Below are 26,408 nucleotides of genomic sequence, written 5' to 3'. Positions count from 1 at the left end.
TGCAGACCAAACGAGAGCATGTATATCTGTTGGCAGACCCCCTCAACATGCATAGTGACTGCATGTGTCACTACAGATGCAGAGGTCAGGGCACACAGTACAGTTCTTTTAAACCTGAATGAGGGGGAGTTAAATTCCACTAGGTATCTTTTAGTCATGTCAGGATCAGCTGGGGAAAAATACCAAAAAAGGGGGAGGGGGAGAAGAAGTTGATCTTTGGATAACAAGTGGCTGATTTATAGGAACAGGAAGAACCAGCTGAGCAAAAGTTAGCATGGCAAGAAAAGGTGAGTAATCGTGTTTGGTCTCCTGGGACTCAAGGCTTGGCAGCTGATGTGAAGGTAAGAGCATATGATTTATGACATGCATTGACAATGTGACCAGCAAAGTGCAGAAGGCTATTAATAATTGTTGTCATAAATACTCCACAAGCACTGCAATGCTGTGAAAATCGGTGTATGGAAGCAGAACAAAAAAAGTGGATCTGATGGGTAGAAATGTTAAGCAGGAGAATGCTCCAAGGACTTACATTCTCATAAACATACATTGCCTTCCTCCCATCACCTCAGTATGGAAGAAGTTCCACACCCAGAGAAAGAAACCCAGTGCCCACTTTTTATCATAAAAACCTGATAATTCTTGCCACATTACATACAAGTCAGATGAATTAGTCACCATGTGTTCCCCCTTTAAAATGCCACCAAAGATTGGACAATAATGCAGATGGTCACAAAGGGAGTGGCTCTCTGAACTAGCCATTCTAAATGAATCTAGCAGACACAATATTATTTCCCCCCATCTCGTAAGCAGTGCATACTGGTATAAAAAGAAATATAGGATAAGTAGATTTATGTTGCACTTTGGTGTAACAGCATCTGATAAAGTATCTTCTCAGATTTGGTTGTGTGGCTTGGTTTCATTCGGATTCTTTTGTTTCTTCTAAGATCAAAAAAAGGTGGGAAGAACTATGATATTAGAATAATCCAGAGAAGAAGCATAATTTTAGAAGAAACCAAAGGATGCCAATGAAAAATGTCAGCCTTCAACCTGCTTCAAAACCAGGTATCTGCTGTACCACAGCTGAACTGAAACTGAACACCCTGATCTCATGTGCTGTTGTACAATGCATGGCTACTGGCACACTCATTAGTGATGACCTAAAATAAAGTGAAATCTTTCCTCCGCCCACATTTAACAATGTGTTGTTCAAAGGTTCTCCTTGGGGAGATAAAAGAAATGCTCTAGGTAGCTATATTACAAAGGAGCAACCATAGCCATTATCTTGCACAGGCTCTGTCCAGTCCTTTTAAAATTGTTAGTTCTTGTTACTTTATCTCTTGTGGAGACAAAATAGCACTGGATCATTTCTGTTCCTTCAAATATATCAATTCCTTTTGCTAGAGAAAAATGTGCACTAGTGCTGACCCATTTAAGGGTTCACACAAAAAATACACAAAAGGGGTGGGGAGAGATGGATTAAATGAATTCATTGTTTAGGGAGAAGATTAGTCAAGATACTTCTGCTTGATTAATACTAAGGTTAAAGACAAAGAACAGAACAGAAAAATGCTTTCTGAATGATTATCATATACGTCATTATGACCTATTTCCCCCATATAAATTCCAGAGTTATTTTAAGTTTGGGAGTGTCTGACATGGCAGAGGTGGTGTGTCCTGTATGGTACTTAATTAGAAATTCTAGATTTATGGAAAGTTTTCATTTGCAGAAATGCAAGCTTATTTGCAGGCAAAGCCATTTTTTATTTTTATCTATTGTTCAGGAATTAGCATTATTTGTTGTCATTCTATTAGAATATAATATTGAATAAGCTAACTCACCCAGCTTAAACAATGTACCTGGAATCTGAAGATATTCAAGCATAAGGATCTCATTACTGGTAGCATATAGCAAGGGTGGCCAATGGTTTGTTGTAGGAGCCTGCATTCCAGCTCAGTGTATTAGCAGCCTGTTGAAATGCATGACTAAGGGCAGATAACTGAGCCAGGAAAGGAGCTTGCCCAGCAGTAGAAGTACGATACAAATGGACAAAGAAACAAAACCGTTCCCCATCAGTTATCTTCACCCCCTGCTTAATTTATGTGTAACAACCTACTGTCAAATCTCAGGACGAGGCTCAGATCACAACTCTCAATCTCATTAGGCCAAGATGGTGAACAGCAGCTCTGCTTATGAACCTGAAGATAAACACTGCTCCTATATAAAACCAATTACAAAGGCCTCCTGAAGAGGCCTCATAAGCCCCCAGCTTCTTCTGAATTTACCTCTATAGGGGAGTGGAGAAAACCTGAGAAATGACTGAGGTGGGATCATATCTATGAAAGACCCCTTTCCCCAGCCAGCCACATAAGGTCAGCAAAGTGGGGGATGAGAAGCATTTGTGATTGAGTCCATTGGAAAGGTAGTCTCATTCATCCTCCAGAAATGTCCCACTTTCTGACAGGCTGTAACATGTCTATGTAGCATTGCAACTTCTCCCTCCCCCTTCCTCTTTTTCTAATCACTCTTTTTCTTTTAAGAGCATTGAGAATTTAAGTGAAACTTTCCTCTCTCTCTCTCTCTCTCTCTCTCTCTCACACACACACACACACACACAGAATCAATTTCAGTATATTGGGCTGCTAACAGAACCAGCGATCACTCTAAAACAGCCATTCACCATCCTAACCAAGACGAAAATTGCTTCCTGACCAATAATTGATTCCAGAGTTTATTCTTAAAATCATAGAAATGCCCTCATTCAGAAATTCCCAAAGCAGTGGGACATCAAGGAAGTAAGCATACACACTCCCAGACGTCTCATAGTACATGAAATCCACACTCTTGCTAGGAATGGATATTTTGCCTCAATGATCCTGCAGTCAGAATCCATCATGGATAGGCAGAGCATTCAGCTGAAAAGTCATGCCACCCATATGACAAGCTGCAGTGCTTTTTCAGCATCATGCTTGGCTCTCCATTGTCATATCAGAATGCAGTAACGGGGGGGGGGGGGGGCTTTCTTGGTAACTGCAGTCCTGTTGGCTGCTGCTCACGCAGATTTGTCTGCTTCCAGCCAATGCCTGAAAACATCGTGATTTGTTATTGCATGATGGCCTTATCCAAAGCCGCAGCTGCTGCAGAGACCAATCAGGTTCTCCTTCCACTAAATCTGTATCCCTGGAAAATGGCACCATACGATGTAAAGACATAACCAGTTTATGAAAGCATTATATACCTTTTCTCATGAAAACGCAAAATGTACAATAGAGTTTAGCTACAATATTGTACATTATCTTAATGCATCAAAAAACGGGGATGGAATATAAAACCTGAAGTATTAACTGATCTACTGCAAACATCCCATACATATCTACTATTAAGTCACATAAGTTCAGTGGGGTTTAATCCCAGGGTATAGACTGCGGCCAAAGAAATCTATTACAACTGTTCATTTTATAGCATATACGATCTAATTTCTAATTTCCCTTTTATATATTGCATTAAAGATTTCCAGCTTTTCAGAATTACTTTATATTTTTGTGGAGTCCTTATGAGTGCTGTAAACTCTAATAATTTCTCTTTGTTCCCACATTTTCTTTATTAAGTCTGTTTTACTTGGTCTTCAGCTACTTTTCCAGAATTGGGTGAAGGTATTCTTGTTAATGTAACAACGTATAAAACCCATATCTGTTTTCCTAATGGGGCAAATTCAGTGTCATAGATGTTTCAATTATGTTGCCAGTAGGTGGCCAAGTTGTTTCTTTCTGTTCCTGGCACACAACAATGAAACAGCAGATAAAGTAATGAGTAATTCAGCTACTTAATTTGACTGTCCTAGCTGCTACAATCACACAACCAAGGCTAGTAAAGACAATTAAATGTTTTCTGGTTGTGCTATTTGTTTATGAATGAATATGAAATATATTCAAATAACATACTCTTTTCTCTTCTCCTCCCATCTAAAGTTAGATTGTATGTTACCTGGACTCTGCAAAGCAGCATGCACACTGATGGTGTACTGCACAGAAATAAAATAGTAATGCATGCAAGATATTGTTCACATTTGTTAGGTACATTGTGTTGAACTCCAGCTCCCATCATCCTTTGCCAGTATGGCCAATGGCGAGGAATGATGGGAGCTGGAGCCCAACAATATATGGAGGGCACCAGGTTGGCTACCCCTGTGTTGGAACTATAACGTTTAGTCAATCAACCAGTTAGATTAATGCATTAAGAATCTTTTTAATCACTCAAATGAATACCTTTTGAGCAGCAATTTTTTAAAAATTTTAATATTTTTTAATAAAACTATTAGCATGCAATCCTATCCCTGAAATCCTCCAGCTGAGTCATCATTGAAAGTGGTGCTATTGTTGCTTTGCCAGTGGACAGTGAGCTTTGCTGGAAGAATTAGATGTCTTGGGATGCTTGTGGAAGGCTCTGCCAGCTGGTTATTTAGTGCAAAAGGCAGTCTGTGTGGATTTTCTTTTCTTCTTTACTGTGAGAAGCTATTTAGCTACATTTTGGGGTTGGAGGAAACAGATGTACAGCAGAATCCTAATAAATACAAAAGTTGGTTGTTCCTATTGGGTAACCGGCAAGAATAGAAACCTCAGTCCAAATAAGTACGGTATTCAAGCCAGCAATGAAACTTGGGCACAGGATAATAAATTACCACCACCACCACTACTACTATTACCAATGTTAGAAAATTTCACCTGCTTTCTACTCAGTCTTTGCCAATACTTTAGCAAGCCCTGACCAAGCCTTCACCTATGCCTTTGGAGGTGCATGATCCCTCAGTTAGCAGAACCATATGCTGCAAAGTTTTGCTAAAATGTACCGTCTTAGATTAGGGACGCGGGTAGCGCTGTGGTCTAAACCACTGAGCCTAGGGCTTGCCGATCAGAAGGTCGGTGGTTCGAATCCCCACAGCGGGGTGAGCTCTCGTTGCTCAGTCCCTGCTCCTGCCAACCTAGCAGTTTGAAAGTACAGCAAAGTGCAAGTAGATAAATAGGTACCCCTCCGGCGAGAAGGTAAACGGCGTTTCCGTGTGCTGCTCTGGTTCGTCAGAAGTGGCTTAGTCATGCGGGCCACATGACCCAGAAGCTGTACGCCAGCTCCCTTGGCCAATAAAGCGAGATGAGTTGTTCGCAGCTGGACCTAACGGTCATGGGTCCCTTTACTTTACCATCTTAGATTACAAGTAAGGAATAGCATGTTTAAATAAATAGTCTCGGATAAATAGCCTTATTCATATAGAACACTTGCAGGTTAGGGATACAGTTGTGTTTTTTTTTATTATTCAGTTGTAGTGGGCCAATGGAGATAACCTTTTCCTACTGTCTGGGGATAGGCAATTTGTGGTAATACCACAAATTTTATGGTATTTTTTTTAGTATACCTATAATCATTTGCTTATTAGGGACCACCACACATTTCCCCCCCCCAAAATGCTTTGCATGGGTAAATTCTGATTTATCAAAATGTTCAAACGTAGGGGGTCTGTGGCTTGGCTTTTGAAAAATACGAGGTCCTCAGTAATTAGCTAATTGGGAACCACTGCTTTAGATTATTGAAGGCCAGAGGATTTCTGGCCATATGACTGTGTGACCCAAAAAACTGCAGATGACAAAAGCTACTTAGAAGAGGCATTTTCACCTCTCTGTCACTCAAAGGAGAATGTATCTTCTATCACTTTGGATATTGTGATGTGTTCATGTATTTTTATTTAGAACAGTTGTTCTATTAATGCTCACATGCATGCAGATTAGAAAAGTAATAATCATCCAATTAAAAATACAGATTTATTTAATCTGGTGATAGCATTAGAATTTGGATAAAAGCTACAAAATTGTGCACTTTCCCTTTCAGCACCGAGACATTTATTTTCCTAAAATAAACTCTGAAGTGACATGAATCAAGGTAACATACACAAGTCTGGAAAAAAATAATGACAAACAAAACCTTTTACTTAGAAATTGTAATATGTAAAATATCATAATTTTATTAGACATGTTTTCTGCTCACATATTAATGCAGCATTTTACAAAGCAGGAGGAACTGATTATGAATGGCCAGTGAAGCTGAACACCACAGGAGTAATTAATGGAAGTCTTGTCAAACACCATTGTCCTTCCACCAGAGGGCATCCTTAGTAAAAACATTTTAATCACAGCAACATCAGTGTATTTAGAGCACAGCAACAGGGGCACATTTTTATCAAGTAATTACCGTAAGTGTGTTGGTACCATATATATTTTATGAATCAAGTGATCTAGGTCCAAATTCAAAATGTGCACATTTATAGGTAGATGTTTTACCTTTCATAAAATGATACTATTGCCATCAAGATAAGTAAGAAATTAATAGTGTTTTTCAATAATATGAAACTTGTCAGAGTCACTACTGGAGTATGAGAAGCCCCTGCATAGTCAGATATTCTGTCCCTTTCACATTCCTGACATCTCACCAGGATAAGAGATTTCTACCATAATATAAATTATTGGACTATATTTTGATCAGGAGAAGCCAAATCTGAGCATGGCAGTTTGGGCCTATTGTTTCGTAAGAATAGATAAAATATTAAAATGAACTATCTATACATATTAAGGAAACACACACACACACATCAAAGATAGATGCTATGGACAACCAATCCATAATAAAGAAATGTCATAAAATATTATGCCCATAAAATAAAGATTCAATGGTTTCCTAATTATACAATCTGAGAGGTGGCCTTATTCGTCTATTTATTATAGCTTTCACTAAATCTCAGGTGATTTGCTGCTTTGTTTGCAGATCACTGCTTAAAATGGTGTCTTTTTAGGGAGGAAGTGTTCAGTTTATTTTGCTATACTGCAGCAAAAGCTGCTGAAATGTGCTCTAGTGCTTGTACTGCGCAACTGGGTCAGTCAATGCGTCAGGAAAGGGAGTCAAACATGGGAATCCGAAAGTTAATTGTCAGCGTCTCGTAAACCCCCGTTTTCTTTGAGAAGTACACTGCTCTCTGGAAAACCTGGAGACGGAGAGACCTTGACTCGGCTCCTCTTTGGTTTCCATGGCATCCGCTCTTCATTGACTTCATTGTAATGAGCCCGCCCAATTCCCCTGGAACATTGATGGTGGAGGAAAGCTTCCGATTGCTCTCTCCGTGGTGCTGAAAACATTTCAGAGCACGCTCTGTTCCTTGTGCGCTATCCATGGTGCTGAAATCTCTCTGGGAGGCGCGGCAGTGAAGGAAGGTGGCGAAGAATTGCCAACTACGTCTGAAGGTGTGACCCCTGCAACTCTGCTTTAGACCACTCTTTCCAGCACTGGAGCAACTGGTTGATGTGTTGCACACCAGTGCCAGAGTTTGTAACACAATCATCAGGGATTCACCCAAATTGGCATGAAGTAGGCACTGGGAAGGTTTGTATTCATCCTCTTTTGAAGTCAACATCGTCTGACGACTCACTACCTCTACCTATCCCAAATGCAGTAAACTAATCAGCACCAATCCAGGATTTTACTTACAAATTGGACTTTGAATCCAGGCTGTTCTCTTTTTTCAAAGTCGCCATGGCTCCTCCTGCACCTTTTGCTAGTGGATCCTTCACCTCCAGGAAGACCTTCTAGTTGTGTCTCACAACTTCTGTTCTATTCAGAAATCTGTGGGCTGTATGTAGACACTCAATCGTCTCCTCTTTCTGGCGCTGGCTCTCCTCCTTTCCTCCTCGCCCACAGTTACACACATACACGCATACAGAGAATCTCTCTCTCTCTCACACACACACACATACACCTCTTTATCTGGATGCACACCAATAGCCATTTTATGGAGAAAAGTTAGACATGGAACCAATATGAGCCATCATCACTGTTTATAAGGGTGCCCTAGCCAACCAAGTGAACGCCAGTTAAAACCTTTGCAGGAATGGAGTCCGTAAAACAAAGGATCCTGACCCCTGGCAAGGAGGGGCTGAAAAATTTAGCTGGGAAATCGCTGGGTCAACTCTACAGGTAAGGGACGGGATTGTCTTTGGTGGGTAAGCATATTTACCATTGTGGAGCTTCTTAAACTGTGGCTTCCTGACTTCACTTCTGATACCAGGATAATTTCACATACAGCTGTGGCCAAACGTGGGTATTATTTGTGCTCTTTGGGTTTTGCTAGCTCGGGCTTTAACTTCAACAAAATGGTATCCAAATGGTTTTGATATTTAAGCATTTAACACCCTTCTATGGGGAAGCAGGCACCAGTGGTTTCAATATATTTGTTTCCAGACATTATCTTAGAAACACAGTCAGAAAAATCATACCAGTGTTGGGTAATTTATTCATTTTGTTCTGTGTATTTAGAACCTCACAATGAGCAATGTAGAAAATGCTTCCTTTTATGGGGGGAACCCCTTTGCACTGTATTTGGGTTTTAGTTTACAATTTATTTATAAGAAAGTTTTCCCCCTCCCCCCAAGGAAGAATTAGCACGGTTTTCGATTTGGATTCCCCATTCCCCAGTGTATTCGCCCTTCAGACGAAGAAAAACATGGAGATGCATAAATAATTGATAATCTAATGTCTTCTTTCTGAAACACACATAAAAGGTAGACCATAGGAAAGAGACACTTAGGGAAACGTGTGTCCTCCTACCGAACCACCCCTTTATCCTTACACAGAAATGTACTACAAAAGAAACTGTTTGAAAAAGTACCGCAGCAAACCTTAGTTACAAAAATACATCTGAATTCGATATCAATGGTTCGTGAAAATACTGCATCCTCCCCCTTAATTAAACCAAAACCAAAACGAAACTAATTGGTAGGTAAAATAATAGCATTTGAGAATGAAAAGATAATGCCAAATTGATTAATTTATTAATCTTAAAAATAATAATTACTATTTCCCCTTATGCACATTCAGAGTGGCAGGTTAATACCTGAATAGGAAGGTCACCTTTGGTTGAGCAAAGCCACCATTGCGGCAATCGAAGCATTGTTTTATTGGAGAATATTAGGCTACTTTAGGGTAACATCTAGAAAACGAGGGCTTTACTAATTTTTAAGCCAAAAGGTATGCAGTAATTTTATTGTAAGAGCTGGCTGTACAACCCCAAACACACACACACACACACACACACACACACACACACACACCACACCACGTATTTGCTGTCATGCCCAGCCACGTAAATATCGCCTTATTTTTACTAGAGAGGAAGAGGACAGCAACGAAATATAATAAAAGCAAAATGCTGACTTGTATGACAATCTAATACTCCCGCTATAATCTTAAATAATTTTACAAAGCTGTCTTCGAGAATAAGAGATATACAAACTGTGCATTTTTTCATGGTTTTTAAAAACAAATATTGTATTAAAATGTCGAATTAACTCTAGGAATGCTTAATTTCGCATTAGGCTTCGCGGGAAAAACAGGATCTAGTTTTCTCCTCTTGATCTTAGAATTGCCTCTTTACCGTTCTGTTTCTACAAGTCTTGTTTTCTTCTTCTTTTTCTTTCTTTTCTAGGCATACAATAATAAGTGTTGGGAAGGAATATTTGTATGGTTGTATAAGGAGGCAATGTAAACATCAGCTATTATGTGTTATTTCTGATATTGCCTGGATGAGATTAGGATCTGTTATTTGATGTTATGCTATGTTATGTTATATTGTGTTATGCAATTAAGGTCAAGGACTGAATTCCTTGAAACTCGATATATGCATAGTATGTACACACACACACACACACACACACACAGCATAGTAAAATACACCATATCATACCATCCAAAACCCAATCCCAATCTCCCCTCATCCAGGCAAAATAATAGATAATACACAATCGTTGATTCTAACGGGGAAAACAACTTGCATCCCTCTCTCCAAACTAGCCAGCAAAGTAATATGTGAATAAAATTAAACCCCATACCCACGTACTTGTGAGTAATGCCCATTGAACTCAAAAAGATTTACTTCTGGGTATAGGACTGCGCTGTTAATTCGCTCAACTGGCACAGGATCCAGCTCGGATCCCCGTGATGTAGAGAAAAACACTTTTGATCCTAAAATCAGCCGGTCCTCTTCCTAGATCTTAGCTAATCTGTCTTTATTGACCTAGATCTCGAAGGAGTGAAGGTCACCGCTGCACTCCTGTCCGAAATTACTAAAAGTGGTGGTGGGGGGTGGAAATCCCTGCAATGGAAGATCGGATTTGCAAACCGAAAGACAAACGGAATAATATTTCGATCCCATTTCCAAGCCTTCCTTTTGTGAAAGGAAAACGTTTTTCCTCCGATGGAAAAACTAAGGGAAATTAAGGCAGGCGCGCAACTTGAAGGGCGAGAAGCAGAAGCGTGCCTGGAATCAATGGGAATTCAATATTGCTAAGGAACGTTGGGGTGGCCATTCAGATCCCTCCCCATTTGGCGCTCGGCTCGCCTATGCACTGCCTGCTTATTCCCACCCACCGACCCTCTGATGTCCTCGAAAGGAGGGAAGCCTTGCTTGGGAGCGCTGAGTTTTCCACACCGAGGGAGCCGTGCGCCCATTACACGTTCCTCGGTGTCTTTTAAACCTCCAAGCGCGGGCTGCCCGACAAGGAAGGCCTTCATTCGCGGCCGCCTTGGGATGTAGCTGGAGTGCAGGCCCGGCTGACTGAAAAAGCGCCAGGCGGCCATTTTGAGTGCTGGCAGAAAAACCAGACAACTGGCTGTCGCCTCTGAAAGAAAAAAAAAGACGCCCTTTCCCTTATCAATAGGCCTCACCGGGCCTCATGGGCTTGCACACTCCAACCCCCAACCCTCACTTTATAAGAGAGTTAAAGCCCTCTCTCTAAAAGGCAAGCAGACGTGGGTTTCCGCCCCCCTTTCCAGGATATGTTTCTGGTTGCAAAGTAGCCCAACATGGCGTCTCCGCAGTCGAACGCCTCCCATACATCAGGAGACACATAAGGAATGGAGGGGAGGGGGAAGGAATCAGGAAGCCTGGCAGGGGCGCCTCATTGAATTGCTTTGTGAAACCCACACAGGAGATGGAAACGTTTCCTAAATCACGCCTGCCAACCTCTCGGCTGTTGTGGCGGGATATTTGTCAGTGGTGGGGGAAATAAACGTGTGCCGAAGCCCCCCTGTCCTTTCCAAACTTTAATGTAGGGCAGATCTCATCTGCAACAGAAGGGCCCCGGGTTCATTCTTGGGCCTGAAACGCTGGAAGGTCACTCTCCGTCAGGGCAGACAGTACTTCCTGAACTAGGCGGACCAAGGATCTGGCTAAGTGGAAAGCAGTACACTATGTTGCTACATATCCCCAGCGAGGTTTAGCACTCGCTAAATTGATTTTTAAGGCACACTCCTGGTTCAGATTAAGCCCTGAATCTTTAACCTTGCTTTAACCTCTGCCACCCACTCCGGGCAAAAATAAAATCCTGAAGATAAATGAGGCCAGGGGATTGGAGTCCCTTGACTGAGATCGTGTCCTCTTTGGTTTGGGCAGAGTCCTCGAGAAGAAGCAGAAGACCGGCGACACCATCGAGCTGACGGAAGATGGGAAACCCTTGGAGCAGCCCGAGAAGAAGGCGCCCCTGTGCGACTGCACCTGCTTCGGGCTCCCGCGGAGATACATCATCGCCATCATGAGCGGACTGGGCTTCTGCATCTCTTTTGGGATCCGCTGTAACCTGGGAGTAGCCATCGTGGACATGGTCAATAACAGCACTATACACCGAGGAGGGAAAGTCATCAAAGAGGTGAGAGAGAGAGAGACACGTTGAGACAGTTCTCCTCTTCCACCTGCACCATCATGACTCCCAAACGCCCTTCAGGCGTCCATTTTAACAACATAGGCTAGACTCTAAGAGAGGTGGCCTGTATGTCGTCGTTTGACTTCAATGTTTAGGGAAAGGTTCTTTAAGCAGAACTGAAAAAACCATTGCAAAGAGAGATGAATCCATTCATTTGGTTTTGATCCATTTTTTCCTCCTCTTTCTCTCGTTCCAATTCATTCACCCGCCTCATTTTCTGTTTCTTTTTTCTTCCCCCGTTTAAAACCAGACTCAGTTTTGCTGTCGTTGGTATGAGAATATGGTGCACCTGTTGGTTTTTCCTACTGCTTTCTTTCCATGGAGCTCGGAACGGGCTTACATGGTTCGCTCCCCAAGCAATTTTATATTCACAGCCCTGTGAGGTCGAGAAAGAACGTAGCTGGCCCGAGATCATCCCATGAGCTTCCTGGCTGAGTGGGGCTTTGAACCTAGGGTACCCCACCCATAAATAAAAAAATGTAGCTCCCCCACTTTCTTACACACAATTGTATTTTAGACGACGACCAGCTGCAAGGAACTCGTAGCCCAAGGCACACCTGGAAGCAGGTCCCATTGAGTTCAATTGAACTTACTTCCAATTAGGTGTGGCCAGGAGGACCGCAACCGCAATCGATTGAAAATCCTAAATTATTCAGCTGTGAATGGGGGTGAAAGGAGTCCAGGAGCCCGCACCCCACCCTGAGTCGGATCATGATGCTCCGCTTCCTGCTTTCGCCTCTTCACTTCAAACCCAGAGCTGGTCCCAAGCTCAGACTTCAGCCGTTACATGGCAGCGTCTGCGCTCCGCACTTGCCAAAATCGATAGGGAACAGGGCAGAGGTGGTCCCTCTGGACAACTGCTATTTTAGACCCTTAAACATACTTATATGCCTAATAAATAATAATGATTACACCAAGCGGCCAAAAACGACGAAAGACGTTTGTTTTTCCCCTAGCTCTCTGGAAACTTCGGAATTAAGGAGATGACGGTCCATCAGTTGTTTTTTACATCGCGATTGTCAAATCAGGTCCGTCTTGGTTTTTTAAAAGCGAGGGAAGGAATTTTTATTAAGAATATGAGGAAAGCGAAGCAAATCTATATCAAACCCCTAAACTCGGAGGGAAGGTGAAGCTTAGCTTATAGGCGGATAAATGCACGTCGCTTCAACAAGTTTTTCCCCTTTATAATCGTTTTCTTTGGTGAGAAGAATAGCAAGGTGTTTGTGTCCAATGGAAAAACAAGCAAATCACCACATAGTAATCGAGAACGTGAAATGGCTCACAAAATAACGCACCAACCCCGTCCCCAACCATTTCTCCCAAGGAAAAAACCAGACTAACACAAAGTGGCAAAGGTATCTTATTTATACAATGAAATAAATTGCTGGACGGATCCGTTTCGAACACTGTTGTGTTCAGAAGCTTTTGAACATTATGTTTGATTTGAAGCTGGCGATCGCCCAGGATCCACTTGTGACCCTTTTCAAATATAGTCGACCCCCTCTACTCCCCAATATGCTAACCTGGAATCATAAAGTCCCAGAGTACAGTATCCTCCTAGTACAATAATATAAATACTACTAATAATTAATAATGAACAGGAATTAAGAATATATAGGTTATAGAGACGTTAGCAATCCCCATCCTTTAAAAACCCCAATGTGTTTGTTTGGGCTAATTGTTGAATTTAGCAGCGTCAAGGGAAGCCATATTCATATTCTGTGGTTGACAGCTGCAGGTACCCTCCGTGGACCTTGGCTTAGCACCGACCTGTCCTTTCTAAATGACTGCTTACAACGCATCTTCTTTTTCTTCCCTCTGTCTTTCCTTTCCTTGGCTTGGTCGCTTTCGGAAGAAAGCGAAGTTTAACTGGGATCCGGAGACGGTTGGCATGATCCACGGTTCTTTTTTCTGGGGCTATATAATCACGCAGATCCCCGGGGGATATATTTCATCCAGGCTGGCAGCTAACAGGTAATGGCAACCCGATCTCTCCCCTCCTCCACGTGCGAAGTAAGTAAACAAAGAGCGAGATGTCTGCTCCGCATGGTGTTGTGTTATTCTATGGTTGGTGTTTGTGCTGACAAAGGAAGAGGCAGAGAGCCGCGGGGACCTGTTGTTGGCTCAGGGCTGCTTCTTTTCCTGCATGGGCTGTTGGAAAGAAACAGCCTCCTGTCTTGGAGAAACCTCGATGAGCCACACTGCGGAGCTCAACCCCCAACCCCGCTATGGTGCAAAGCGTAGCAGCGCAGTGCGGAGTGGTGCTCCCCATCCGCCAGTACGTGGGCGCAGACTCAGAGGCCAGAATAGTTTGGCTTTGCAGCCAATCTTTGTTGGTGGAGCGACAGACTGTTTTTGTGTTAGACGAACTGAACAGAAGGGGAATTCTCTCACGCTTAGGAGACAAGGCAGGGCACCTCCAATGGTACATACAGCCAGGACTCTGCTTTTACGCCTCTCCTCCAGCCCATCTTTAGATGGGATTCTGTTTCGCTTCTGGCATTTCTGCTCCAAAGTCCTGCTTTGAGGGCACTACTGGACACACCATCCCTGGCTGAGTCTCTCGCTCTCCCTACCAAGGATTTCTGGTCTTTCGCCGCAAGTTTCCAAATGAATACATTTCAGTTCAGTCCGGAATAAAACCCAGCAACGGTTCTGTGCAACTAAATCCCATGAGACTTGCTCCCAAAGAAGGGTCCATGGCAGGCATGGCTAAACTTGGCCCTCCAGATGTTTTGGGACTACAACTCCCATCATCCCTAGCTAACAGGACCAGTGGTCAGGGTTGATGGGAATTGTAGTCCCAAAACATCTGGAGGGCCAAGTTTGGCCATGCCTGGCTATGGGGTTGCAGCCTAAACACTGTTTTGCTGGGTGTGTGACTCAGTTCTAGCTGAAATCACTGCCATTTTAACCCGAAATCTGAGATTATTCTTTAAACGGTCATCGTTTATTAGCGATCATTTCGGTTCATGTCGCGTCTTTCAGTTTCAACATACAGCGCCCAAGGCTGCTCATAACAATGACAACCAAAAAAGGGGGCGGAGAGTCCATGCTCCCTTCCAAGCCCAGTTGAAACGAAGTATTTTGATAGCTGAAGTAATAAAAAGCACAACATTGACTTTCAGTCAAATGCTTCAGCTTAACTAAATTGATTATTGATTATAATAATCATACTCTACTAGTAGTACTTACTATTCAGTTAGCAGATTAACAATTGTACACATTTTCGTCGGACCGAAACCCACGGGTTCGTGTTAGCAAAACACCAATCTCCTGTTTTTACATTGTTATTATTGGTTTTAATGTTACACTTTATGATATGTATTGTTCCTGGCGTTGTTTCCAGATATTATTATTCAGGCATTAAGATATTATTCATATATGAAAGCCCTGTTGTTGTTTTTGGTGGTTGATTTTTGCACATCACTGAAACGCAGTATACTCGTTCGCTCGCTTGCTCGACGGTTCGGAACTATTTCATGCGGTCTGGCTGGGCTCTCTGTTATAACGTCTGCTTCAAGTAGAGACAAGTCCATTTGTTTCGCTCAGGTTATATATAACCCGCAGAGCTTTTTGGGAAGCTGTTGATGGGGAGTCGAGTGCGTTATTATTAATTCTCCCCCTTTTTATTTATTTATTTAAACAAAAAGACTCTGCGTATCTCTCAGATGAAAGGTGGGGGTCCTTATTAATGGGCAGCCGAAGGGGAGCTGAATGAGGCGCCCGCTGCACGAAGCAGGAGAGGAAAGTGCTTTCCAAGAGAGCTTTGCACAATGAAAGGGAAGTGCAGATGGCGCGGGGTCTTAAGGCTCCGTTTCTATGGCGCCTGCCAAGGAGGTTTCAGGCACCCGGGGGGGCGATTCTACCTGTTAATTAGATCCTCGGAGGATTCCCGGGCGCAGGAGGCATTCAGAGCCATCCTCTCTGGGAGGAGCAAGGGGGGTCCTAGCGCCGCGCGCTCTCCAACCCGGAAGCAGGCGGCCCCGGGCAGGGACTGGATGTTCCAAAGAACAAAGTCTCTGCGCGTAGAGGCCCTTTAGACCAATCCATCAGCCAATGCAGACGTGCTGATCGCTCCCCGAATCGATCGCCTTTCCACCCACGCCGCCTGCTCTGATCCTGCGCTTGCAGCTCTGAATGGGGAATGTTTGTGCTATTACAAAACCCCTCCCTCTCCTAGTCCGCAGTCATGAATCAAAGTAACTGTGTTCACACACGCGCGCGCATATCACTTGCCTAGCTCTCTGGGGTGGGAGGCGGATGTCAACCCGATCGTCATTTCTTGCCCTGGGCAAGATTTCCACCAGTTGTTTGGCTTGAGTAAAAAAGGAATCAGGGATTTAATCGCCACCGCTACCAACCCCCATCGGAGCGCTTCAAACTACTCCGGGTCTTTATCTGCACAAATGGGAAACGGGGTAACCTAGCTGTAGATTGAATTTCCAAAGGGAAAGCGGCTGCGGGTGGAATCGGACGCAGGGAAAAGTCCTGCAGGAAAGCTTGCTTTCCCTGAACATCTCAATGCGACTCTATTAAACTGAATTTTACGTCGGGTGGGAGAGCACCACCTGATCTAGAATCTGCGCTGATTGAAGGCTGGACTCCTATACCTACTTACCTGGGCGTAAGCCCCGTTGTACTCGGTGGACCTTTCTTCTGAGTAGACGTGCATAGGACTCCCAATTCAGATTAACCGGAATACAGTGGTACCTCGGGTTACATACGCTTCAGGTTACAGACTCCGCTAACCCAGAAATATTACCTCGGGTTAAGAACTTTGCTTCAGGATGAGAACAGGAATGGTGCTCTGGCGGCGCAGCGGCAGCAGGAGGCCCCATTAGCTAAAGTGGTGCTTCAGGCTAAGAACAGTTTCAGGTTAAGAACGGACCTCCGGAACGAATTAAGTACGTAACCAGAGGTACCACTGTATACAGGTTTGGAAAGGCAGAAGTAAGACCTAATCCACTCCCCCCCGAACCAGCTCCTGGATTGCTCCTTCAGCCTCCCCAAAGTCGTGCGTGTGCGGGGGTGGGGGGTCGTCTTCTTTAGCCCTAAATCTTTCCGAATTTATAGTTTTGCGATTATAGTTGTGCGAACTGGTAAGATGTGGAGGGAGAGGAATGGCACGTAACTAATTCGGAATGCGTAAAGGAAGACAGCGACAAGATGGAAACCGAGGAAATGGCGACTCATGACAGTCAATCTGTGAACGTGTACTGTAGGTTTAGATGCCAAAACAAGGACAATTCTCCATAGAACCGATCGTGGCTGATATTATAAATCAAACCTGTATCCTTAAAAGGCGCATTGAAATCAGATCACCTGCTAGGTTCTAAATCAATGCAATAGGCATTCTATCCACCATTTTGGATAAAAAGTCCAGTTGTATTTCGGGGCAGAGGGGAGCCTTGTAATACATACATACGAAAGCTGGGAGTTTTTATTTACAGTACTCTCTTCTGGGCGAAGGGCCCGAGGTTTCCTTAGGTGGCTCATATTAAGTTCTGTTCATAGGCCTGGATTTGGCTTTACAACAATGAATTTTTATTCTATAGGCAAATATGGGTAGCGTGGCGACTGAGACATCCTGCTTTGGAGCAGCTGGGCTAGTGTCTCCATCCAGACCTACCAGCCGGGCTCCGCCCATATTGGGGAAGTCATTGCGTGTTCCACCACCAACCACAATCCACAGTTGAGACAATACGAGTGAGTGGACGTTTCATCCATACGAATGAATGGATGGTTCCTCCATGTGAATAAACGGATAGTTCCCCCATACCAGTGCATGGCCATTTCTTCCATAGGAGTGAATGGTTATCTCCTCCATAGGAGGATTCCTTCTCCATTCACTTGGATGGAGCTGGGAAAAAGGACTGGGGCGATTGTGTTCCACATTACTGGAATAAGTGTCATCTCGTACTGGAGCCATCTCCAGGGTTCTGTGGGTGCTTCGGCACCCACAATAATATATTTGATAACCTATGTTATCTCGGGGTATCTGTCCAAAGCCAGCAATATTGCAAAGGCAGTCAATATAGTGCGGTTGTGAATCTTTGACCTACAACCAATGTTCAGGGATGAGAGAGCTGCAGGGGAGGGCATCGCGTTAGCTACCTTTGCGGCAGAAAATGGCACTGAGTTGTTTCTATGGTGAGCATTATGGGCATGGGCATAGCCAGGATTTTTGCTAGGAGGAGCAGGACTTTGGTTAGGGGGGACAGAACGGCATTGATTGGTCAGATAGTTAGGTATTTCTATTGTTTTACTTGACCTAGGGGGCAGTTGCCCCCTGCCTCCCCCCCCCGGCTACGCCCATGATTATGGGTAAATCTGGAAACTTGGAAGAATGAGGAGCAAGGGCAGCGCTTTCCAAACTGGTCTGCGCGCTCCACGGTGCAATGCTGTAGAATGGCTCCATCACGTTACAAGGGGTTTCCGATGGGCGAGAGGAGCGAGGCAGGCAGACGGTCTCTTTGGGGAGACAGGGAGAGGGCGGCATGATTTCAGACTGCGGAGGATATGTGGCTATTTGTTTCTGGCCAGGAAGCGCCAGGCTCGCTGGTCTCCTCATCAGCAATCGGGGATTATTTACTAAACCGTAATTGTAGCCATTTTCGTATAATGCCATGCATTTCCCCAACACAAAGGGGGAATGAAAGCCCCAGTTAACACACATTCAGGTGCCCATCAGAGAGCTCTTCTTACCAAGTCCATTTAGTCTCGAGTTAAAGAGGAAATAACGATTGCGCTTTTATCTTATTAGCCGAGCCTTTAAAGGAGCCGACGACGTCGCCAGTCTTTCCTGGTGCCGTCCTCCCCCCCACCATTGACTTTGTATTTTCTGTCCAGTCAAATCCATCAAAGTTGCGTGCACCCTGCTTCACCCCTTATGCCCAGTTTCAAGACGCGCAATGAACGGAGAGTGAATGAATGGTGTCGTGCTGTTAATTAAGAGCAGGGCGCGATCCTTTCACAAGTTATACTACACGGGGAACGTTTGTAAAGAGTGCAATATTTTAATCCAGTGTTTTCTCAGATCCAGTTAACTCACATTAGCAGAACCGTCAAACAGTCAATTCGTCATTCAGGGATTTCTAAGGTGATTAACTTTCTTGGTTGTTGTTTTTTAACTGTGTAATCAATAAATGAACTGATTAAAAGGGTAGGTATAGAATACAGGTGATGCTTTCAGGGTTTCAGAAAACTCTAACAGGGTCAGTTTGAAGGGAAAAAACCCCTGAAAACAAACGATCTGAAATCCATGATCAAAACTGAAAAACTCTATAAATAAAAAAGCTAGAAATACAAATAAATTGCCCCCCCCCCGCCCTTCCATTGCAAAGGATGAACACTTTATTGCGAGGGACAGCTCTAATTAAAACCTGATTAAAAACCCAAACATTAATCTGAGATTAATTAATAAAATCAATTACACCAATTTAAATCAACAACACCATTAACAAGCTGTTGTCATGCACACTGCACAGTACTAAAAGTACTCTTACGAATCAGCTCTAGCAAGGAAAATTAAATAATACTCAAATACATGGATGTGTCTTGTGCAGCAGATCTTTTTATCATGACTGAACTAAAATGACTAAAGATAATAATAATAATACATACTTTAATAAATACACTTCATCCTTTCAAATGTTGATAACGTAGTGTTTTAATTTTTAAAAAATTGCTCAGAGCTGTCCAGATTGATGACAATGACCTTTATTTTTATATAAATGTCATGCATCAGCAGACTCCATTTTCACGTGCATGCACCTATTTGACTGAAAAGAGAGAGAGAGAAGATTGGCATGCAAAAACATCAGAGTATAAGAAGACCACTGCTGGATCAGGCCAAGGCCCATCAGGGCCGTCTTAAGCATATCCAGTGTGTGGTGCAAAACTCTCTCCAGCAACCCCCCCAGTTTCCCCGAATTTTTTTAGGAAGGATGGTGCTGCCAGCGGGGCTGGAGGAGGTGGGCAGTGGCTGGAGGGCGGCTCCTCTGGTGGGGAATAGGTAGAGGCTCAGCTGGCTGCTTCGGCACAGCATGGCGGAGGCCGGCAAGGGCAGCGAGCTGATGCTGGGAGGTGCCACGTCCAGCCTCTGCCTTTTCCCTGGCGCCCTCCAGAACTTGGCGCCCTGGTGCCCCACGCCACTAGCCTCTATGGGTAAGACACCCCTGGGCCCATCTAGTCCACCATCCTGTTCTTATAGTGGCCACCCAGATGCCTATGGGAAGCCCACAAGTAGCACCTGAGTGCAACAGTGTGCTTCCCTCCTGCAGTTCCCAGCAACTGGTTTCCAGAAGCATATTGCCTCCAACAGTGAATTATAACAGTAATTATTATTTCTATAATTATGAAATTGTAGAAATATTGTGGGTGGCTAAAAATTTGCAGGTGACTTTTGAGAACCATGGTGTCTTAAGTTTTGGATGTCTTAACTTGGATGGGAGAATGGACTATGGAAGTTCTATGGAAACAGTTCGTCTATCCAAATTCAGGGCACACATTTCAGTAGATTTTCTGTCCAGTCTCAGCTAGATTATCTGTTGAACAGGTTGTGGAAGAGCTAACTGGCTTCTGAAAGGTTTCCCCAGTGGTGGGCCTTCTGGAGCTAGTTTCTAGGCTCCACATCATAGCTTCCAAGTTTCCATTGGCTGCAACTGCACTAGAACAGTGGTTCCCATCCCTAGGATAATTCTAATTGCACAGAAAATGCACAAGACTATTCAGAGACATTATTTAGGCTTTGGCCTAAAGTTTATCGTTGGAACTTCACCCTACTCCTTCAGATGACTCTACCATAGAAGCATAGGATGTTGCCTTATAATGATTCAGACCACTGGCCCATGTAACTTGAGCAGTGGTGGCTCTCCAGGGTTTCAGACAGGGAACTCCTCAGCTGTACCTTGATATGTCAGGTATACAAAAAATGTGCTCAAACACTGGAGTGCAGGAAGCTGCTAATGCATGATGTACATGCTTTTATTTTTGTCACTGCCATTTCATATTTTTATTTTTTTTTAATTTTCATGAAACAGGATATAAGTATAAGCATATCATTATCAAAACAACTGATTTCCTCCCTCCCCCAGATCAGAAGACTAATACACTAAAAATTTCCCATAGATCTGTATGCGTAGTTGGTGGGTGCCAGTCATCAGTGTGTTCATGTGAATACTTTATAAATGGATGTCATATTTCAGTAAAATTGCGTGTATCAGTTGCATCATTCAGGGCACACACTCTCTTAGTTTCTCAGATAAAGTGATTGTCCATTCTTCCTGTTTCTATTGTGTGATATGTAGATCAGGCATAGGCAAACTCTGGCCCTCCAGATGCTTGGGACTACAATTCTCATCATCCCTAGCTAACAGGACCAGTGGTCAGGGATAATGGGAATTGTAGTCCCAAACATCTGGAGGGCCGGAGTTTGCCTATGCCTGTTGTAGATTATCAAATTCTTTCCAGTTTTTTTGCTATAAGCAGTCGTGCTGCCATGATGTATATATTGAAGCCTTTGGAGAAATTTCTAGGAGCTGAGAATCCTATGAACCTAGATAGAACCCACAACATAATATGAACAGAATATGAATATGAAATAAACAATGAAAATCCATAGCAGGTTATTAATTGGCAGAATTTCCAAATCTGGTTAGAATTCTGGATTAGTTACAATGCACTTGCAATTCTGTAATGAATCAAACATTTTACCTGGGAATAATTTCCTTAACTTTCAAGAAGTAAGTTTCTGTTCCACTATATTACTATTCTGTTCCACTACTTCTAACTATATGTGTTCCAGACTAGAGTATGAGATTGTAGAATGTTTGAGTTGCTGAAGACACAAAATGTCCCTAATACTTCCAGTACAAATGGAATTCAACTTTCATACAGTACTTTACCTTACACCCAGTGTTTCCCAACCTTAAACACTTTTAATGGCAATAAGACCCATTGGTTTTCATATAGTATATTTCCAAGTACAATATTAAAGATGTAACATTCTCATCCTAAATACTGTGTTTGGAAGCATAGGCTGTTAAAGCCAATGTATCTTATTCCTTGGAAATAAAAAAATCTGCATAGTGCTGACTGGTACTAAATGTATTTACTTATCTTAAAAATTTTATTCCATTTTTTGACCACAAGACAGTTCAGCAAATTCCCTAAACACAAGAAACAGATGATCAGGTGTGGAAGATAAGACTTTTGCACAGCACTCGGCTTGAACAAAACAACATCTCCCTGTGTAGCATCTAAAAATGGAACAGGGTTTCATTTGTCTATTCATTCCAGAGGCATCTCTTCTCTCATGAGGTGCATAGAGATCTGCCATTGGAGGAACATAATTATGACATAACCATGAATGCTCTAAGGGCAGAGAATAGGAACAAAAAGGTGTCCGCTGTGGAGTCATGAGGGTTTAATTTAGCACAGTCACTCCTTTCCTTTCAGGGAAATTCTCAATGAAAAATTAGAAGCCTGGGATCAACTTTCCATTGATTAAATATTAAGAAATCCATTGCATAGGGTTTTTCTATAGCTTTTATGGGCAATTATTCGCTACTGTAACAGATTTGCCAGCATAACTCATATGAACCTGAGTTCAGGACCATTAACTGATCTAGCCCAGAAAAAGGCAACATACCAAGACCTACTTTTCCTTCTTTCACTACACTTGAATCTCACCCTTTCCCCACAACACCATGATGCTGAGGCAGTGATTTATCAAAGAGCCCATCCAGAGAGTTTGGGGCATTTGAACCGATTTTGACAGTCCAAATCTAAATTCAGCACTTCATCTGTGCATTAGACTAGTCTGCCTCTTCTTTAGACTCTAGAGACATGATGTTCTACCTGCTACACCTAGTACCGTATGTAATGAGCTTGAGCAGACCAGTGATCTTGTAGTCTTCTGCCGCCCTTGAATTTCTTTGGATAGGGACCAGTATTTTATAATAGAAATATTGGTATGGTAACTAAGTAGATCATCAGAATGACTAATCAAAACATTTTGATCTATTAACAGCATGCTCTGAATTAGACAGGAGGTTTTTTTTATAAAAAAAAGAATTTTAAAAATACAAATATGCAAAAGGGGGGAGGGGAGCCCAGCAGGTACCAGTTTAAGAGAGGCATCCTTTCTCATATCAGAGGAGATGTCTAATTTAAATGGTACCTGTAGAGTGACATGTACATTATGAATAATCTAAAAACAAAAATATGCTTTTGACCCTTCAGAACAATTGTTATCCATATATTCATTTCTGAGATTTACTTCCAACAAACAAACAAACAAACAAACAAGATTACTTGGGTTTTCTGGAATGATATCATACCCCCCGCCCCCTGCCAACCACAGATAGCATCCATTATTTCTGAAGGACCAAAGTGAATCTACCATCTTAGGTCTGAGTTTTATTCAGACCATCTTCATCAGATTACCACAAATAACTGATAGGAACATTCACATGTAGGTTCATTAGTATCACATATCTGCAATTACTCAGTCAAATTATACATTTTCTTTAAAGGCAGCTAATGGCAATTGAAGCACCTCATTTGCTTTTAAGGAGCAGTCTTGAATGTCACTATTATAGCTGCTCCTCTTAAAGTGGCCAGTGTCTAAGGAGGCTGTGCATTAGCATGATCTCTTGAGAGCAGGTGACCCTCTATAGTACAGTTCCAGCACTCCATTTGATCTTCATTTTGGAGTCTTAATTGAGCTAACTTACTTTCCTTTGAAAGCCCAAAAGGTGTCATTTCACATCGTCACAGAGTTAATAATTTATCTGAGAAATATAATTGTAATGGGCTTGTTTGATGATGTGATATTTCAAATCGTCATATTGGTTTGTTAGGTTTTTGTTTTTTTTGCTAAATGTATGAATTATTTAAACAATGGGGTGCTTGCAGTATTTTTTTTAAAAAAGAAATTAATCATTCACTGCTTGTAAGAATTAATTCTGATTGCATGAGTTGTCCCACACAGCCATTGTACCAGACAGGAACAGAACAGTTGTGTCTTCATATTTCTTATCCAAAATTCTTTTTCAGTCTTGCTGAGGCTGTCCGTATGTTCTTGCTATTATAGCTGGTGTTTGGTCCTAGTAACTTTAGATTTATATCAACATCATCAGCGTACTCACAGAGGAAATAATTAGCTGGCGGTGGACAGATGTATTGAAAAATATGTAAGTTCATCATATAAGGCTCAGGAAAGCCAAATTCATTTCTCATGCTGATTTTAGCCCACAGAAACTCCATAGTTATTGTAATAGGAACTTCGCCTTATTCTGGGTCTATTATTGTCTTTGACTCTGATAGCCATAACTTGACATTTTAAGGTATAAAAGCAGTGATGCAACTGGAAAATGTGCACATGAGGATTTAGATGTGCACATAAAGGAAGGGCACGTTGAATCAACTGGGTGATGTACACATAAGAAGAAGCAGACCAGACCATTTGCTGCTAAAAATAGCCACCTTTTCATGGAGACTGATGCCATTCATACAATAATAGTTGGGTGTACTGTTCATCAAGTGAATTGGAGCCATCATACTGGGACTCTCCAGCTTCTTCTCTATGTTCCCAGTGGTCATGGTGGAGAATACCAGAACACACAATGTGATGGCCCCAGTTCATCATGGTAAATGGCAGCAAAAGGCAACCATTCACCATGATGAAGCAACAACAACAACAACAACAACAATTTTATTTATATCCCACCCTCCCCGGCCAGAGCTGGGCTCAGGGTGGCTAACATCAAAATATATAATACATTAAAACATAAAGTTCAGCAATCAACTGAAATACAGCTTAAAATTGGATTAAAATCAAAATAAGATCAGATGGCTACCCACAAATTATAACTATAGGGGTTGGGAACCTTAAGTACTCACCAAGCTCAGCTATTTGTATGAGCCAGTGAGAAGAGTTAGAGAGGCCACTTATATGCAGGGTCTTGTAAGAGGAGGGGGTCAGACTGGGCCCCAACCAAAGGCTCCGTCTTGCAGGCCCTGCGGAAAGATGTCAAGTCCCACAGGGCCCTGGTCTCTTGTGGGAGAGCGTTCCACCAGACATGGAGAGGCTGTCCAGTAAGTACAAGGGTCCCAGGTCGTAGAGGGCTTTAAAGGTTAGAACCAGCACCTTAAACTTGACCTGTACTCCACTGGGAGCCAGTGCAGCTAGTGTAGCACTGGATGGATGTGGTCCCACATCTTCTTGGAAAACATAATACGTATTCTGCCTCTTTTTCTCTCACTGGGGAAACACAAGTAAATTGACAAAAATAAATAAATAAATCTCTGTCCATGACACACACCGGACTGCCATAAAAGTCTTCAAGATAGATCACTGCTTTTTCTAGATGTGGTAACTTGAAACTGTGTACTCTGTGTATTGAAACAGCCAAAAGAAAAATAACACACATTTAAGTATCCCTACACCCACTTAATCTCAAACAGGAAGAGCTTGCACTGGTTCTGAAACGTGTCCAGAAGAATAGTTCTCTGGTTAATCTCCAGGAAAATAAAGTTCCATAAATGTTGATCATATGTATTAGTGTGTCTTAGATGTTCAGACTTGAGGCTCAGGTAGCATTATTCACAGGACCCTCTTGTTGGATTCCACAGATTGTAGTGGGCCATAAACAAATCTTCATGCTATCTAGTTCTGCTGGATTATTTACTGCAAGGTGTCTGACAAAGCAACTGCATTAAACAAAGTGGTTGTCTGGAGATAAAACACAAACAGATTAACCAGATTCTCTATGGGAAGTGAGATTCTGTAATTCAGAGTGATCATGGTCACACAGTAAACAAGTGCCCTTGAGCTATTCTCCTTGAGCTTAGATTTGTGACAGCAGAATTCAAGAGAATTTAATTTATTTTTCCAGTCTAGCAGGTGATAATGAGTCCAATTAAAACTTGACTCCCAGTTAAAGTAGAATAGTCACATGTGTGTAATTGGAAGACAAGAATGCTTCACCACCATGGAACAATTAAAAGTATGGGTCGTTGGACTGTTACTACTATGCTTCTGCTGTTACTATCTTGAGCATCGTTCTTTTGATTCATACAGTGCTGATTTGTTGTATTCCAAGACACACAAAAAGGACCATGTATATTCAAACTGTGCTGTACATTCCGAGTGGAATGCTACTCAGGGGATTCTCCCATTGGCTGAAAGCAGATGGATTACCTTTTTTTCTGTGCCCCCTCCCACTGCGCTTCTGGAAATCTGCTTTGGGAACCTCAGAGGCGGCATGAGAGTGGCACAGAGGTTGCATACACACACACACAAATTAAAAATGCATTACATTCAAATTAAAAAACATAGAAATATCAGCAAACATACTGGTATGGTAGTTAAAATGGTAGACTAGAACTGAGGAGAATCAGGTCCATATTAGTCTTTGCTGTCATGAAAATCACTGAGTGACGCTGGCCAATCACTATCGATACCACCATAAACTTCCTTTATATAATGGTTGTGAGAATAACATGCGTTGAGGAGCAATGCTATGCCACCTTCGCTCCTTTGAAAAAAGGTGGGATAAAGTTTAAATACAAAGAGCCAGATTATTAAAATATCAGCGTCTATAATAATACAA

General features: G+C 42.5%; 1 protein-coding gene across 1 annotated transcript in view; it reads left to right on the top strand.

Moving 5' to 3' along the window:
- Positions 1 to 6,957: 6,957 nt before the first annotated feature.
- Positions 6,958 to 26,408, top strand: part of SLC17A6 (solute carrier family 17 member 6) — a 44,956-nt gene continuing 25,505 nt past the window's right edge. Inside the window, exons 1-3 of the mRNA XM_083598842.1 lie at positions 6,958 to 8,008; positions 11,481 to 11,733; positions 13,643 to 13,761. Of these exons, the coding sequence (XP_083454968.1) occupies positions 7,923 to 8,008; positions 11,481 to 11,733; positions 13,643 to 13,761 (458 nt within the window). The 5' untranslated portion in view covers positions 6,958 to 7,922. The remainder of the gene's footprint in view (positions 8,009 to 11,480; positions 11,734 to 13,642; positions 13,762 to 26,408) is intronic.

The sequence above is a fragment of the Podarcis filfolensis genome (genome assembly GCF_964270895.1).
Source record: "Podarcis filfolensis genome assembly, chromosome: 1".
NCBI lineage: Eukaryota > Metazoa > Chordata > Lepidosauria > Squamata > Lacertidae > Podarcis > Podarcis filfolensis.
Note: the sequence above shows the minus strand (reverse complement) of the source record. Positions and strands in the feature narration are given on the sequence as shown.